The sequence below is a fragment of the Phycodurus eques genome, chromosome 9, assembly GCF_024500275.1.
Source record: "Phycodurus eques isolate BA_2022a chromosome 9, UOR_Pequ_1.1, whole genome shotgun sequence".
NCBI lineage: Eukaryota > Metazoa > Chordata > Actinopteri > Syngnathiformes > Syngnathidae > Phycodurus > Phycodurus eques.
Genome location: NC_084533.1, coordinates 15,896,148 through 15,911,700, shown reverse-complemented (window position 1 = coordinate 15,911,700; position 15,553 = coordinate 15,896,148). Strand labels below are relative to the sequence as shown.

Below are 15,553 nucleotides of genomic sequence, written 5' to 3'. Positions count from 1 at the left end.
AGGCAGATGTGCTAACCAGTTGTTCACTGTGTGTGTGTGTGTGTGTGTGTATATATATATATATATATATATATATAGATAGATAGATAGATAGATAGATAGATAGATAGATAGATAGAACCCCAATTCCAATAAAGTTGGGACGTTGTGTTAAACATAAATAAAAACAAAATACAATGATTTGCAAATCATGTTCAACCTATATTTAATTGAATACACTACAAAGACAAGATATTTCATGTTCAAACTGAGTTAGTTCCCAAACTGAGTTCGTTCCCATCAATCCACATTCCAGATGTTCACTCTTAAAGGAGCAAAAAGTAAGGTGAGTATAAACTTTCTGTCTCCCTTTTTATGTAAGTTTTAATCTTAATATGTATTTCCTGCATCAAAATTTCCACTGCGTTAAGCTAATATATGGTGAAAGTAAACTAAATCACAAACTTGTTTAATATATATAGTAAAGTAGTTTTTTTGTGATCAGATACCTAACTGAAATTTGCGGATTCACTGAACAATGGCTAATTTGAATGAAAAAAATCTTAACAAGGTGGAAATTCTACGTGTTCTGACTGAGATACAAATCCGGGTTAAGTCAGTAACATAGGAACGCAAATTAGTCATTTCTATCAGTGTGACAAGTGGATATTAATTGTGCTATATCAATTGCATTGTGTATTTTGACCGACTAATGTAAGAGACCTTTTATCAAGACACCTGGGAACTGTTTTAAATGGTAAAAAAATGGATTTTCATTTTAAGGCTCCTTTAAGGGGTATTGGATTTAATTCCAAGGGTTTCTCTTTAATGATTTAGTTTCAGTGTATGACATGCCCCTGTAATATGAATTCCCTCCTGAGATTTCTTTGAGGAGATCTGATGCCTTTAAACACTAGTTCGTAATGCGTATATATCGAATTAACTGATCTAAAGCTGTTGTCTTAACTGTGTCCAACGCCACGGTATAAACGTGTGCGCTTGTTGCAACGTCTTGACTGGATGGGAGCAAAGTGGACTAAATATGTAACTACTGCACTTCCCACTGCTGAGTGAAATCATTGTGCACTGAGTGAATAACTTTGGATTTGGCTGCAGTCAAATATTTTCCATTAGCATGTGTTGAATGGTCAAATGATTGAGATTTAAAGCTCATCTCATGAGGTATTAGGAGAGAGACAGTTGTCCAGGCAACCTAGTGTGGCTCATCACGAGTCTTCTGCCAACATAAATACATGCAATGAATTGACCACCAATTCAGCATTGGTTTAGTGCGATATACAGAACTCTACCTGTAGTTAAAGATCCAGACATTAAGAGACAAACCTGTCTCCTCATATTGCACAAGGACAGAGTTCACAAGCAGCCTGTGTGTGACCTGTTGAAGTTAGATGGTCTGTAGCAACCTTTGACCTGTCCTCCCTCCAGCTAGATCGAGAATGAATCTACACACTCACATTCGCATTGAATCTAAAGGGTCAACTTTAAGAGAATGCCCAAAATGCTGTCGTGAAGTATGTGGTCCGTACAATGTGCTTTATATTATTTGCTTTTCCTTCTTCCCTGACCAAGCAGCTAAAGCAATGCCTATCAGCTTCAGATAGTATGCTTCTATATATAGATGGGCCTTGTGACTTAGCTGGCCCTAAGTGTCAGATTCCAGTCGCACTCATCCGTTCTGGCTGGATCAGCACCTGCTGCTAACTATAAACCCACCCGGCCCGATGTTCACAAGAAAGCCAATGCCCGCCCGCACAGCTCAGCTTGAAGAAGAAAAGTGAGGAGCCAGGGTGGACTCAGAAGGCACTTTGACCAAGGCCAACTCAAAAGGGAGGGGCAGAAATGGAGACAGGAGCACTGGAGGATGCAACATGTTGGCGAGAGATGCCCCTCATGGCTTTTTTATAGTGAAGCCTGATCCATACCACAGCACTGACCTAAAGCAGTGAGGCTCAGTCACATTTGGGCTTTACAAAGCTGCTCGTTTTCATTTGGTGAACTCTTCGAGACATGAAGAGTGCCGTGGTTTTAAGAGACACTTCACTGAATGACTGGCAGATATTGCTGTACAGTGGAACTTGATGCCCATTGGAAAAGACCCATCTTTGGCCAAAGGTACAGTACCAATTATTCTGTCTTTTTGTACAAACAGTAACTTTCATTCTTGTTGTGAGCGATAATTTTTTTTTAAAAAAACACAAATATTTCCGAACTTTAACAATATTAATATATATTATGGGTGTGTCTGTGTTTAACTGGGTTCATTTGTCTTCTTGTTACTGTTCCTGTAATACAATACCTTGATTTACAGTAATGCTATATTAAGACCATTTGATGGTTAAATGGTGGTTTGTTATTAGTACACTATGGTTACAGTATTATTATAATGTTAATACTAATTTTAAAAGTCCACCAAACTCAACAATAATAGTCACTATTATCGAGGTTCTACCTCTTCATGTTATGTCTGTGGTAATACAAGGTGAATGAGCTCCACATGATCCTGGTGACCCTATTTCATTTTCAGTCCAGGAAGACACCCAAGAGCAAACTAGAAGAGACACACTGGACGGCCACGTTGAGACTTTGGTGCTTGTGGACTAGTGATGGACAGCTGTACTCTTCACGGGGACAGCTACTCATTGCTGCACAGTGCACCCTGCAGACCACTTTCCTTGTGCCATCGGGACGGCACCCCTAACCACGTTGAAATATTTGACATCACAAGTTCTCCAAGTCAACGCAGTGCCATCTCTGAGACCACTTGCCTGTGTGACATATTTGGGGATGACTGTGAGTCACCCTCGGCCTCCAGCAACGCTGCGGTAGGATCGTTTGTCCATTCCCAAACCGAGGTGGAGAGGACAACGGTCGTATCACCCCTGGTGGATGATTTGAACGACTCCTCAGGCTCGTACCACACAGCTCCAGGCTCCACTGAAGGAGAAGAGGGGTTTGAAGACCTAACAGAGAGGATTTACAGCCCTGCACTGCAGGGTGAGTCCACTGAGTGTGAGCAGCTTGAGCAAACCATAGTGAGCTCAGAACTTTCTAAAGATAGTAGCTCAAATTTTGAGTTGAAAAGTAAATCACCCATTCCTCAGCTAAACGCAGCAGGCCCTTTATCTGAATTTGACAACACTGACTTTAGGGAGAGGACCCCTTCTCCTGGACACAATAGTTCCTCTAGCCTCTGTTCACAGGAAACATTTTTGTGTTATTCCTCTGCTGAGACGAGATGTTCTCCACCATTACTTCATCCAGGATGTGAACAAGAGAGACTCACCCCTGTGTTAAAAAGCACAAGAAATAACAGCTTGCCACATCAATCTCTAACTCAAAGTCCTTCCTGTGAGCCCGTGAACTGCAGCACCTCATCCTCCTCAGAATCTGTCAATACCCAATCTCAGCTGAAAGAAACAGAACCTCAGCCAAGGAGCACACACCTTAACAAAAACATCAGTGCATCACCTGGCCCCACACACACTGATTTTGCTTCTCAATCTTCAAATGTAGAGTCCGTAGCTGACCTTTCATCTCATTTGCCTTACCCTGGATATACAGAATCCCAGTCAGGAGAAGCGCTGCTCTCTTCTGAGCTGAATTATAGTTCCTCCTTAGCTGACATGCAAGCATCATCTCCTTTAAATGAGCTGAGAGGAAGGGTCTCACTGCCGGATCTTTTGAGCAGAGGCTCCACGCCAGATGTAGAAATAGAAAAGTCTTCCCATAGCTCTGAGTCGACAAAAGATCTCAGTACAACAGAAATCAAATTTAAAAGTTCTCAATTTGGTACAAACATCCCAACAGCTTCCCCAAGATACACACCCCAATCCCCTGTTATATCAGTGAGCCCATCTCCAGGGGATAGTGGTGTTGTGCCTGAATTAAAGGACACTTCTCCATCACCTGACCTGCTGAGTGCACCATCAGCACTCCACAAGAGTGGGTCAAGAACTTCCTCACCTGGACTCTCAAGCCATAGTTCAGCATTTTCTGAAGTAATCACCGAGGCCTGTTCATCTGTGATCAGTTATAGTTTATCTCCATCTCCTGGGATCAAAAGCACCTGTTCTTCCATCGAGAGCACATGCACAGCTCCTTCGCCTGAGATCAGGATCACAGCATCTTCACCTGAGATCAAAAGGAGAGACTACATCTCTGAAGAGCAAACAATACCAGACTCTCCTCTTTTCGAGAGTGCCCCATCAGGGAGTCTCACTTCCTCCCTTCACATCACTGGGATATCTTATTCTGCTGTTCGATCTGAGGAGGGGATCACTGCCCCGCTTCCTGAGCTCTGTCGTCTCCCCACGCCTGGGTCTGATATTACACCTACATCACCTATGAGAAGGAGCACCTCCCCTAGTAAAGCAGGTACACCACGATACTCTTCTCCTGTATCAGGCTTCTCAGGCTCTGAGTTACACACTGAAATAACTCATTCCAGGTCACGCACATCTTCACCTCAGTCAATGCGTTGCACTCCCTCACCTGAGTTGAGATACCAAAGTCTAAATTCTTCACCTGAGCTCAGAAGTAGAGATCCATCACCTGCTACACCCTCTCTAGCGAACAGATATAATCAACATTCACTATCAACACTCTGCTCTAAGTACAACACACATTATTTACAGCCTACTCCTCCCTTGGAGACATCTGAGGGAGTTACCTCCTCCTTACCCAACCAACACATAGAGTTGGAAACACAGGGAGTTCAACGTGCATTTGAATTGGATAAAGAAGATAAAGCATCTGAAACCAAAAGCAGTTCCCCTCTTGTGCTAATTCAGTCGCCAGTATCTAATTCACCTTTCTTAAGTGAGGAAAATGTTGACCATGCATTGATTCAACAACACCCACAGGGCAAACTTACACAAAACAAAGTACCTGTTGCTGGTTTGGTATCCTTGTCTGGGGAAAATCTAGACATTGGCCCTTTTAATCATTTTAATAGCCCTACCATTAAATGTGAGTCATTTCCTCCAAATTGTCTGTTTACTAATAAGGGAAGGGCTCATCGTATTTCTAACAAGGCTAAATCACTGCAAAGAGAAGAAAAAAGACTGAATCAACACACACATAATTATTTTAAATCAACTTTTACGTCTGATCATTCAAGACAAAAACTCGGTGAAAGAGCAAGGTTTGCGCAGAACATGGCCCACCATGTCAACAGGAGAAAAACTCCCTCTCCCCCATTAACCAGATTTACTCCTGTACACATTATAGCACCTGAAAAACCACGCCGACAGTGGCAGAACAGAGGCCACTCTGACTTTGTAGCATCCTCACAGGGTGGTTATTTAAAGAAGACTGTGTCAAATAGGGAAAGCCCCGACATTGTCCCGTCTGATAATAATAGTCAGCTCCACAGTGTCCAACTTGGGAATCAATTGGAAGTGGAGAGGAAAATGCAGCTGGAGAAGAAGAGAGAAAGGGAAAGGGGGCTAGAGAGAGAATATCACAGGGAGGGGCGGGAGATTGAAAAGGGGGAGGAGTGGCAAAAGGATGTCAGTTACAGAGGGGAACAGGTTGAGCTGTCATTCAATGCCAAGAATAGAAAAGGGCCTGCAAGTCACAGTACAGCTCCCACAAACACAGAGAGCTGTCAGGGACTGTCAACAGTGCATTCCTATTCAGAGAGTTTGCTTACCACCAGACAGCCACAGGAACAGGAAAGTCGACTTAAACTTGATTCTCAGCGAGACAAGAGTGATGGTCCACCCCGGCGATTTCAGAATTCTGCACTACAGAACAAGTTCAGTCCTCGATCGGTCACAAACAGGCCTGGCCGTAGTTCAAGCTCTAGCATGGGAAGTGAGTTGGATGAGGCAGACAATGAGGTGAAGTGGCTCACAGACGTGGCTTTTCGTAGCCTGTCCAGCCCTGAGGTAGATTACCTTGATATGTATAACTCCAGTCACCGATCATCTACCAACATCTCCCAGCCCTCTACTCAGGAGAGCCCAGCTGGGATCATTGGTGCCTGGCCGACCTATGCTGATTTCAGGGGTTCTGCTTCAAAGCTGGAAAGTGATGACCTCTCATTCCAGCAGCAGTCTCTGTACCATTCTGATGGAATTGATCCAGCCCGCTGCTATGAGATGGGAAGCTTTGAGTGTATAGATGTGGCTGTGGAAAGAGAAGACACTAGGAATTTCAGAAGAGGAGTACCAAAGAGACAGATCCAGCTGAAGAGAAAGGAGCGTGTGGATGACGGCAGTGAAAATACCAGTCCTGGACTCCCTGCGATGGAGAACAGCCCCTCACTTGAAAGGCATTCCAAAGAGGCATTGTTGAGACAGTATAGTACACCAGCAGCTGGCCAGGAAGGCTATGGTGGGCACGATGGTGGGCAGCATGATAGAAAAGCCAAACTTCAAAAATCTATTTCTCTGGATGAAACATCCTCTAAGACAAAGATGGCCACTTGCCTTATCAAGAGTGTTTTGTCCAAGAAGATGCAAAGTGCTGATGAACAACTTCATGATCCAAATGGAGATGAAGTGAACACCACTTTTGGTCAAAATAACACCTATGAGGAGAACCATGAATGTGACAAATTAAATTCCTCTCTGTACTCTAACTACAGTAATCCCTGTGAAGATTTTGCTATGAAAGAAGAACAAAGCCAAAGAGATGACATCAGACCTCCAAAGAGCTATGGAGAGAAATCCAACAACAGACCAAGTTCAAACAGCAGAATTAAAATTTCTAACCTTTCACACACTGACAACCAACAGTGGGGTTCTCAAGACTGCAATACAAGCGCAACATCTGAAATAAGATCCAAACTTAGAGTGCCATCGGATAGCTCTCAGTCAATAGGTGGAATACAACATGTAGATGACAGTAAAACATGGCAGGGAAGAGAGAGTGGAGACTCAGCAAATACCATTGCCGGGAACAAAGGAGCTCCTTCTGCTCCCAGAGCCTTCAGCACACAGACCAGGATGACAAGCCAACATCAGGAATGTGAAAACACAGAGGTCCATAAACAACTGCAACAGGGTGACAAGAGCCACCACATGACACAGGAGAATATACTTCAAGGGGGCAAGAAAAAGAAAGCATCTCTCAATGTCTGCCTTACACCTGAGGCAGAAAACAATCGAGACAAATCTTCGCCAGATATGCATTTCAAACAGCAGGAGGAAAAGGTCAAAGAGACCAATGTGGATCTTCAAACAGAGGAAGAAAATAGGAGTGAGGATAATAAAGTGAAGGGCCCCATCCACAAAGTTAGAGACGTTAGGAGACTTGTAAAGAATACATATAATCTATCTTTCAAAGCACCCAGTTGTGTATCATCCTCAGATATCACTGAAGAAAGGATTGAACATTTGAATGAGACAAACAAGAATGAAATTAAAGAGAATGTGAAAGAAAAGCTCAAGGGAAGAACAGTGGAGGTATGTGAGGAAAGGACAAATAAGTGTACGGGGGAGAGGAAAGAGGCAAAAAATGTGGAGGGGAAAGATGAAAAGTTGTCTACGTTACCCTCACCTCTGCAGACTGAAGGGAAGCCTTTATCTCAATTACAACCAATGCAAATACAATGCAAGGCAGTTTGCTTGAAAGATGACAAAAATAAAATACAAAGCCATAAAGATCCAGGGAACCACGGTGGCAAAACCTTGGGCTCTACAAACACAGAGCAAGACAAGAACCCCTCTAAAACAGACACACAGGAGGGGATGCAGAAACCATCAGCTCGAGGAGCAACTACCAAATCGCAGCAACGCAATTTTAATATGGACACAGAATCACTCAAGGCGGACAGTGAGGAAAGGTCTGTTCTGGTAAGAACAGACACAAAAGATCCCATGCTAGGAAGTCTCCCCAAATTGCCCAGTAAGGAAAGAGAAGTTTCCACTGCTGTTGTGTTGATAAGAGATAGATCCAGCCAAGCAAAAACATGTGCACCACTTACTCAGGAAGAGGTCCCCACCCTTCTCCAGGCCGCATCCTCACCTGAGATCACAACCACTGGCAGCACCCCAAGCAGTAGTAGTCACTCAGTTTCCATGTTATTAAAGGAGAAAGGCTTCCGAGCTGACATTGGAGCAGTGGTGGGTGATAGACAGAATAGAACTGGAGGAAAGGGGGTACCACATAAACATGTGAACTGCTTGGAGATCCCTCTACAGATGCCTTCAGATGATGGAGCTGAGCCAAATCGAGAGGAAACATTCTCTGCTTCGTCCACTGTGCCCAGCCCGTCGTTGGTGTCTGACTATGTAGATAAACCCCCAAAGAGCAGAGACAAAGAGGGGGGTTGCATCAAGGAAAAAACAATCAGCCCACAAGGAAATCCACCAGACCAACTTTCAACTCTAAACAAACACAAGGAACACACAGATTTTGAAGTAATGAAAAGACAGGACCCAATGTTCCACCCAGGGTCACCTGCGATAAGAAGATTCAGACCTCAGCCAATTGAGGTAAAATCCCTTTCTAAAGAGACACCAAAGCAAGAGATGATCACAAAAAGCCCTATAAACAGGCCGCAAACCATCGAAGTTAAATCAATTGCTAAAAATTCAGAAAAGCCAGCCGTACCCCCAAAACCAACTTGCAAATTTAAACCTGCAGATTTAGGAGCAAAGACTAATGAAGTGGCTGCATCAGCTATGCCAAACGTAAAACCTCAGAGTGAGGAGAGGCCTCAAACAATAGTTGTGTCATCCCCCACAATCTACAGAAAGATCCCCAGTGAGTCCTCCTCGATGTCTAACCAAATGAGAAAATTAGCTGTCTCTGCTGTATCCAGCCTTAAACCCTCACCAAGCAAAATAACAAAAACGACAGTGTCGAGTGTCACTAACCAGGCTGCATCATCATCAGGCACAGAGGCTTCCAAAACCCAACAGCAGCACCCATGGACAGCGCATGTGAGATTGGCACATGCTACAACTGCAACATCCGTTCCTTTGCCAAGCATTCCCTCAATCGAGGGTCAAAATTCTGATCCGGTATCAAAACATGTGCCTGAACCATCTTCTACAGAAGCCAGACATACAAGCCAACCCGTTGTTGTGGAGCAAAACCTGCATGAAGCAGCTGTGACAACATCGTCAAACAATCCCAAACCACCTGCTGCTGTCTCCACAACACAAGCCCTAGGATACACACATCAGCAATACTGTCGGTCATTGTCCAGTGAACGCACCCAAAGGGCCGGTGACCTGCATTTTTATGCCTCTGATGACCCTCCAAGCTATGATGAAAGAGAGAGCTTTAGTCCCCTCATGCCAGATTTGACTCACCGGCGTTCAAATCGCTATCAAAATCGCTCCTACCCTCCTTCTTGCTCCTGTACAGCTGGCTGCCCTCCACAGCCAGCTCTCCCTCCGCCTGCACCCCATCACCACAGCCCACACAACCTCACCCCACCAGTGCCTCCACACTCCCCAGGTCATGTGTTACCATACCAGGCCTCCCAACCTCTCGTCCGTCCCCACCTGTGCAGAGCTGATCCTCAGCCCATGAGCTTCCAGCCCAGCTCATCCCCAAAGCCAAGTCCTCACGGACCAAGCCATCTGCCCACCATGTACCAGCCTCTTCACCTGCCTCCCCCATGTCCTCCCCACCCCTCCCTCATGCCAGTGGACCGCACCATGCCCTCTGACCCACGGCGGCTCCCTCCCCATAGATCCCCCCAGCAGCAGCAGCCACCAAGCATGCCAGGTGCTCCTTATAGTGATCCTATCCACAGCCACTCCCCTGGCCTCGCTCCCATGGAGCACCAATACATGTGTGGGCAGTATGGCTCAGAGTATGGGGGTGACACCTCCAGCTTGTACTCAGAGAGCAGCTATGGGCCGACACCTCGAAGAGTCCTCCTTGATCCTGAAACAGGGAAATATTTTTATATCGAGCTGCCTATGCAGCCCTTAAGGAAGATGTTGTTTGACCCAGAAACTGGCCAGTATGTGGAGGTTCTCATCCCCCAGCAAGGCATGTCTCACTCAGGCCTTTATCCTCCATCAGCAGCCCCATACACATCTCTCCACAACCCCAATATGTATGGCTCAGCGCCACAGTACATGCCCTTTTCCGCTCCCCTTCCCACTGCTCATCCCCAGGCTCAACACCAGCCACCACGATATCCCGAGGCTTTATCTGCGGCGACAATGCACCCAAATGGGCCTAGTGGTAACTACAGGAGTTGTTCTGGTCAGGGATCCAAACCAGATGCCCCAAGCCATCCGCCGCTGGATCAGAACTACCTGGAGGGTATGTATTATGTTCCAACAGGGATCAATGCAGGCTCCAATCCCACCCCGCCAGTCTACTACCATAAACATCCACCCAGCCTTCCCCCATCAGGGGGGAAAAAGTCCTGAAATAGCGGACATGGGCCGTCTTGCTGGAGCCTGTTTAGTTTTAGATACACACTGTATAAAGTGAGTGCCAAGTGTTAGCTTGTAATGTTATTTGAGTTTTCATGTTGCAATTGAAGACAGCAATTCAGTTGTTTTTATTCACTGCCTCTTGTTGTCTGCCAAGCTGCTATATTAGAATAAGAAACAGTTTTTTTAGACGATGCTTTTTAAAACCTGAATGTGGGGGGTTTGGGGGGGGGGGGGGGGTCTATATTAGAAATACCTAAACAGATCCACAAATACTTTGTCATTTTTGATACAAGACACTTTCAACTGCCAAAATGCTAAATCAAAACTGGTACCTATTGTGTGTACTCGAACAATGAAATGTTTCCCCAAAAAGAACCTCAGTTACTTTGTCAGTGTATTTCTTTACAAATAGAAGTTTGACTATGCCAATAAAACATGTCATGTCAGTGCTTCTTGTTTTCCCTTGCATTCTTTCTCACATCTCAGTGGCATGGTAATATTGTACTATACTATATTATCCATCCACTTTCTATAGCCCTTGTTCAGGTTCGTGGATGAGCTTTGGCCTATCCGAGATGATTTGGGGTGGGAGGCGGGCTACACCCTGAACTGGTCAGCAGCCAATCGCAGAGCAAATATACACATTATATTTTACATTTATTTTTTATTTTAGTAATTCAAGTCAAAAAGTGAAACATTATACAGGTTAATTAAACACAATAAAGGCGGCACGGTGGCCGACTGGTTAGAGCGTCAGCCTCACAGTTCTGAGGAGTGGGGTTCAATTCCCGTTCCCGCCTGTGTGGTGTTTGCATGTTCTCCCTGTGCCTGCGTGGGTTTTCTCCGGGCACTCCGGTTTCCTCCCACATCCAAAAAACATGCATTAATTGGGGACTCTAAATTGCCCATAGGTGTGAATGTGAGTGCGAATCTTGTTTGTTTGTATGTGCCCTGCGATTGGCTGGCAACCAGTTCAGGGTGTACCCCGCCTCCTGCCCGATGATAGCTGGGATAGGCTCCAGCACGCCCGCGACCCTAGTGAGGAGAACCGGCTCAGAAAATTGATGGATGGATGGATAAACACAATAAAATACTTTTCACAAGACATATCCCTACCTAATTTCTACATTAAAATTTATTTTGATTGCTTCTTATATATCACCTCTGTGAAGTTTGCATGTTCTCTCTGTTCCTACGTGGGTTTTCTACGGGTACTCCGGTTTCCTACCACGTCCCAAAATCATGCATGGTAGGTTAATTGAAGACTCTAAATTGCCCGTAGGTGTGAATGTGAGTGGGAATGGTCGTTAGATTATTTGTGCCCTGCGATTGGCTGGCGACCAGTTCAGGGTGTCCCCCACCTGGGATAGGCTCCAGCACGCCCGCGACCCTAGTGAGGATAAGCAGTATGGAAAATGGATGGATGGATGTTTCTTATAAAAAATATTCTAGTTTCTCGAGAATTTGGGGTTGTATTTAGCTGTAAACTACAATCATCAAAATTAGATTTAAAACGTCATGAAATGTTTTACTCTGTAGAGAATCTATAATACACACACACACACACATATATATATATAACTGCGGGCAGGAGGCGGGGTACACCCTGAACTGGTCGCCAGCCAATCGCAGGGCATATAAAATAATAGTAATAGTATAATTTAAAAAAAAATACAAATTAACGAGTTTCACTTTTTGAATTCAACTATTGAAATAAATCAAGTTTTTCACAACATTAAAGTTTATTATACTTGTATATTCAAAGTTCTACATTTAACGTTCAATAATAAACTTCTAGTTTGTGTTTGAGTCACAATGTGCATGAAAGTGCACTTGTGCGTCGGCAGTGGATTTTCATCACGGTCAATGTGCCTGAGTTACCGCTAGAGGATGCCACAGCCTAAAGAAATGTATTATCATCACCCATCCTGGAAAATCCTGATCCAGGCAAATTAAGCAACCACCCTTTCGTGAGAAGCTTCAGTCACTGTTGTGCACTCTATTTCGGCTCCCTACTTAAAACGTGACCCTGGTAATTGAAAGCAGACGTATTTTGTTTGTACGTGAAGAACAACGTGTCTCGACTTTGATGTGAGTGAGTGGCAGTAAACTAAATGGATGCGTAGTGCCTTTAAAGTTGTGTTATTGTGTCTGTGCCTCAGTAGAAAACACAATTTCATCTCAAAGGCAAAACACACACACACACACAAGAACTCAAGATCTGCCACTTACAGGGCCACAATATTGGCTACTGCTAAACAATATAATAATATCCAATGCTAGAGCTGCATCAAAAGTAATGCTCAGTTTTGATTGACACAGGAAGAGAGATATTATTTAAGCAATGTTTATTATTGTGCATTGGTGTGTATGTACTAATAACAATACATATAATCATCATCATCATAATGTTCATCCATCCATGTTCCATACTGTTTGGTTGTGCTGAAGATTATTCCAACTGACTTCAGATGAGAGGCAGGGTACAACCTGGACTGGTCGCCAGCCAATCGTAGATAATAAGAATAATAGTAATAAGTAAAGAGGAATTTGTTCATAGTAATATTATAAATTGAATTAAGAAACAAATGAAAACAACATTTCAGTGTACACCATTGTGTGGAATTGCATTGCATCATAATATGATTTTTTTTCCTCATATTTTGCTTTCAGAAAATAAATATGAATATCCATCCATCCATCCATTTTCTGAGCCGCTTCTCCTCACTAGGGTCGCGGGCGTGCTGGAGCCTATCCCCGCTATCATCGGGCAGGAGGCGGGGTACACCCTGAACTGGTTGCCAGCCAATCGCAGGGCACATACAAACAAACAACATTCGCACTCACATTCACACCTATGGGCAATTTAGAGTACCCAATTAATGCATGTTTTTGGGATGTGGGAGGAAACCGGAGTGCCCGGAGAAAACCCACGCAGGCACGGGGAGAACATGCAAACTCCACACAGGCGGGGCCGGGGATTGAACCGCGCTCCTCAGAACTGTGAGGCTGACGCTCTAACCAGTCGTTCACCGTGCCGCCTAAATATGAATACAATAATAATAATAATAATATCGTTTAGTATTATTATTATTATTATTATTATTATTATTGATTCAAATATAATGATAGTTAAACAAAACTAAAACTAGTGCTGGATTGCCTCCAAGATGAACAATGATCAGAATCAGAATCAGAATCATCTTTGTTTGCCAAGTATGTCCAAAACACACAAGGAATTTGTCTCCGGTAGTTGGAGCCGCTCTAGTACAACAGACAGTCAATTTACAGAACACTTTGGAGACATAAAGACATTGACAAAAAGCAATTGTGCAAAAAGATGCAGTCCTCTGGCACTTAGAGCAGTTCGAATGACTAATATTGCAATAGTCCGATGCAATGACCATTGTGCAAAGGGCGCTGAGACTTCAAGGAGTGTATGTAAAATTAATAAAAAGCTGAAGAAACATGAAAACAGCATGGAAACCACTGTCAACATAATGAACATATTGTCAAATGAATACCTCTTGGACAGTGTCAATCAAAAATTATAATTATTATCTTTGTTAAGGTATATTTTTTTAAAACAACTCCTTGTTATCACTCTGATGTGTGTCTGTCTAAAGTTACATGATGCAAGGATGACCCAACGGAGGGGCAATAGTATACTGCTCGCTATAAATGAAGTCAAATGATTTGTAGTTTATGTTGCTGTTGCCTTCACTGGTAATAAATATTACATAGTAAATAAACTTTGATCCAATCTATCACGCTACACGCTTCTGGTTAAAGTTCATTCAAAGCGTAGTGCCTTGATCTCGTACTGTCGCCATTTTGATAAAGGAACCACACCTTATGAACACAGACTTTCATCTTCTTCTGACACGCCTTTGTGCACAATCACTTCAGCACACACAGAGGCAAACATGCTTAGGGTACACACGGGTGATGAATCAATTTATCATTTGAAATAAATTCCAGAAAAATGTTGCATTACTGTAGCAGTACTCCAAACACTTCTAAAAGTCGAAATATGTGAGTCAGCGTGACCTTGAGCCATGCAATTCTTACCTTCACGAAAGCATTGACAATACATTCTTGTACTGATTTGCATTGTCAGATAAATGATTGAAATAAGCTCTAATGTCACTTCTTTTGCCCCTTCAATTGTGTTTGCCTTGCACCCAGTCCCGGGGCCTCCTTTATTTGGACCGTATTAGAAATTTAGTCAACAGGACAAATGGAAAAGTCGCCTGTCCACGTTGCAGTTTTGCTATCAGGAATGTGAAAACGTGTAGGCGGCATGGGCCAGGCCGTACGATAATGAACCAGTTTAAAGTGATAATTGGACAATGGTTTGGATAGTGAGATGTAGTTCCTTGTGTTTTTCAATGATCACCTCCTTCTTTTGTGGAGGAGGTCAAACGTTTGTACACCCCAACTGCCGATTACTGTATTGTTGACTCAGAGTGAAGTAAAGCAGCTTCTTGTCATTTGGTCTGTCTGTGATGTGTTGTGTGATGTATCTATCACAGGAAGGATATTTACACACCAACAAGCATTTAAACACAAGGGCATTGTTGGTTTGTTTGTCAGTTAGCAGGATTACACACAAATATGTAACAATTTGTAGAGGAACCGATTACATTTTGGTGAGAATCTGGATATCCAGTGGTGTGAAAAAGTGTGCTCCAGCACGCCCGCGACCCTAGTGAGGAGAAGCGGCTCAGAAAATGGATGGATGGATGAATTTCGTTTGACTCACAAAAGAAACATTCTTCCCACCTCAGGATGAAAAAATGGTGTGATCCAACTTGCATCAGCCTCTGCTCACCAGGAAGTGGCCTGCCTTTATCCATTATCAATAGTCTTTGCTTGTTTGTTTGTTTGTTTGTTTGTTTGTTTGTGGGAAGCCTGTATAGTAGACTAGCCTCTCTATATGTCCCATTTAATTGATTGGCTAATAGTCCATGGTGTAGTCTGCCTTTTGCCCAAACTCAGATGTGATAGGCTCCAGCTCCCCGCAACTCTCAACAGGATAAATGGTATAGAAAATGCATCAATGGAAAAGGCTGTTTGATTTAATTAAAAGGCAATGAAAGTTTTAATTGAGAGTGAAGCAAAAGTAAGATTTTGTTATTTGGGGATTAGTCTTGTGTTGTTTAGGATTTTGTGGAAATTTCCAAATTTCTTGA

General features: G+C 43.5%; 1 protein-coding gene across 1 annotated transcript; it reads left to right on the top strand.

Annotated features, from left to right (window-relative positions):
• The first annotated feature begins 2,603 nt into the window (after positions 1-2,603).
• LOC133408088 (uncharacterized) lies at positions 2,604-10,349 on the top strand. The gene is made up of 4 exons (XM_061686582.1): positions 2,604-2,994; positions 3,562-3,753; positions 3,847-4,374; positions 5,230-10,349. The coding sequence occupies exons 1-4, from the start codon at positions 2,604-2,606 to the stop codon at positions 10,347-10,349; spliced, it is 6,231 nt and encodes a 2,076-aa protein (XP_061542566.1).
• The last annotated feature ends 5,204 nt before the right edge of the window (positions 10,350-15,553 follow it).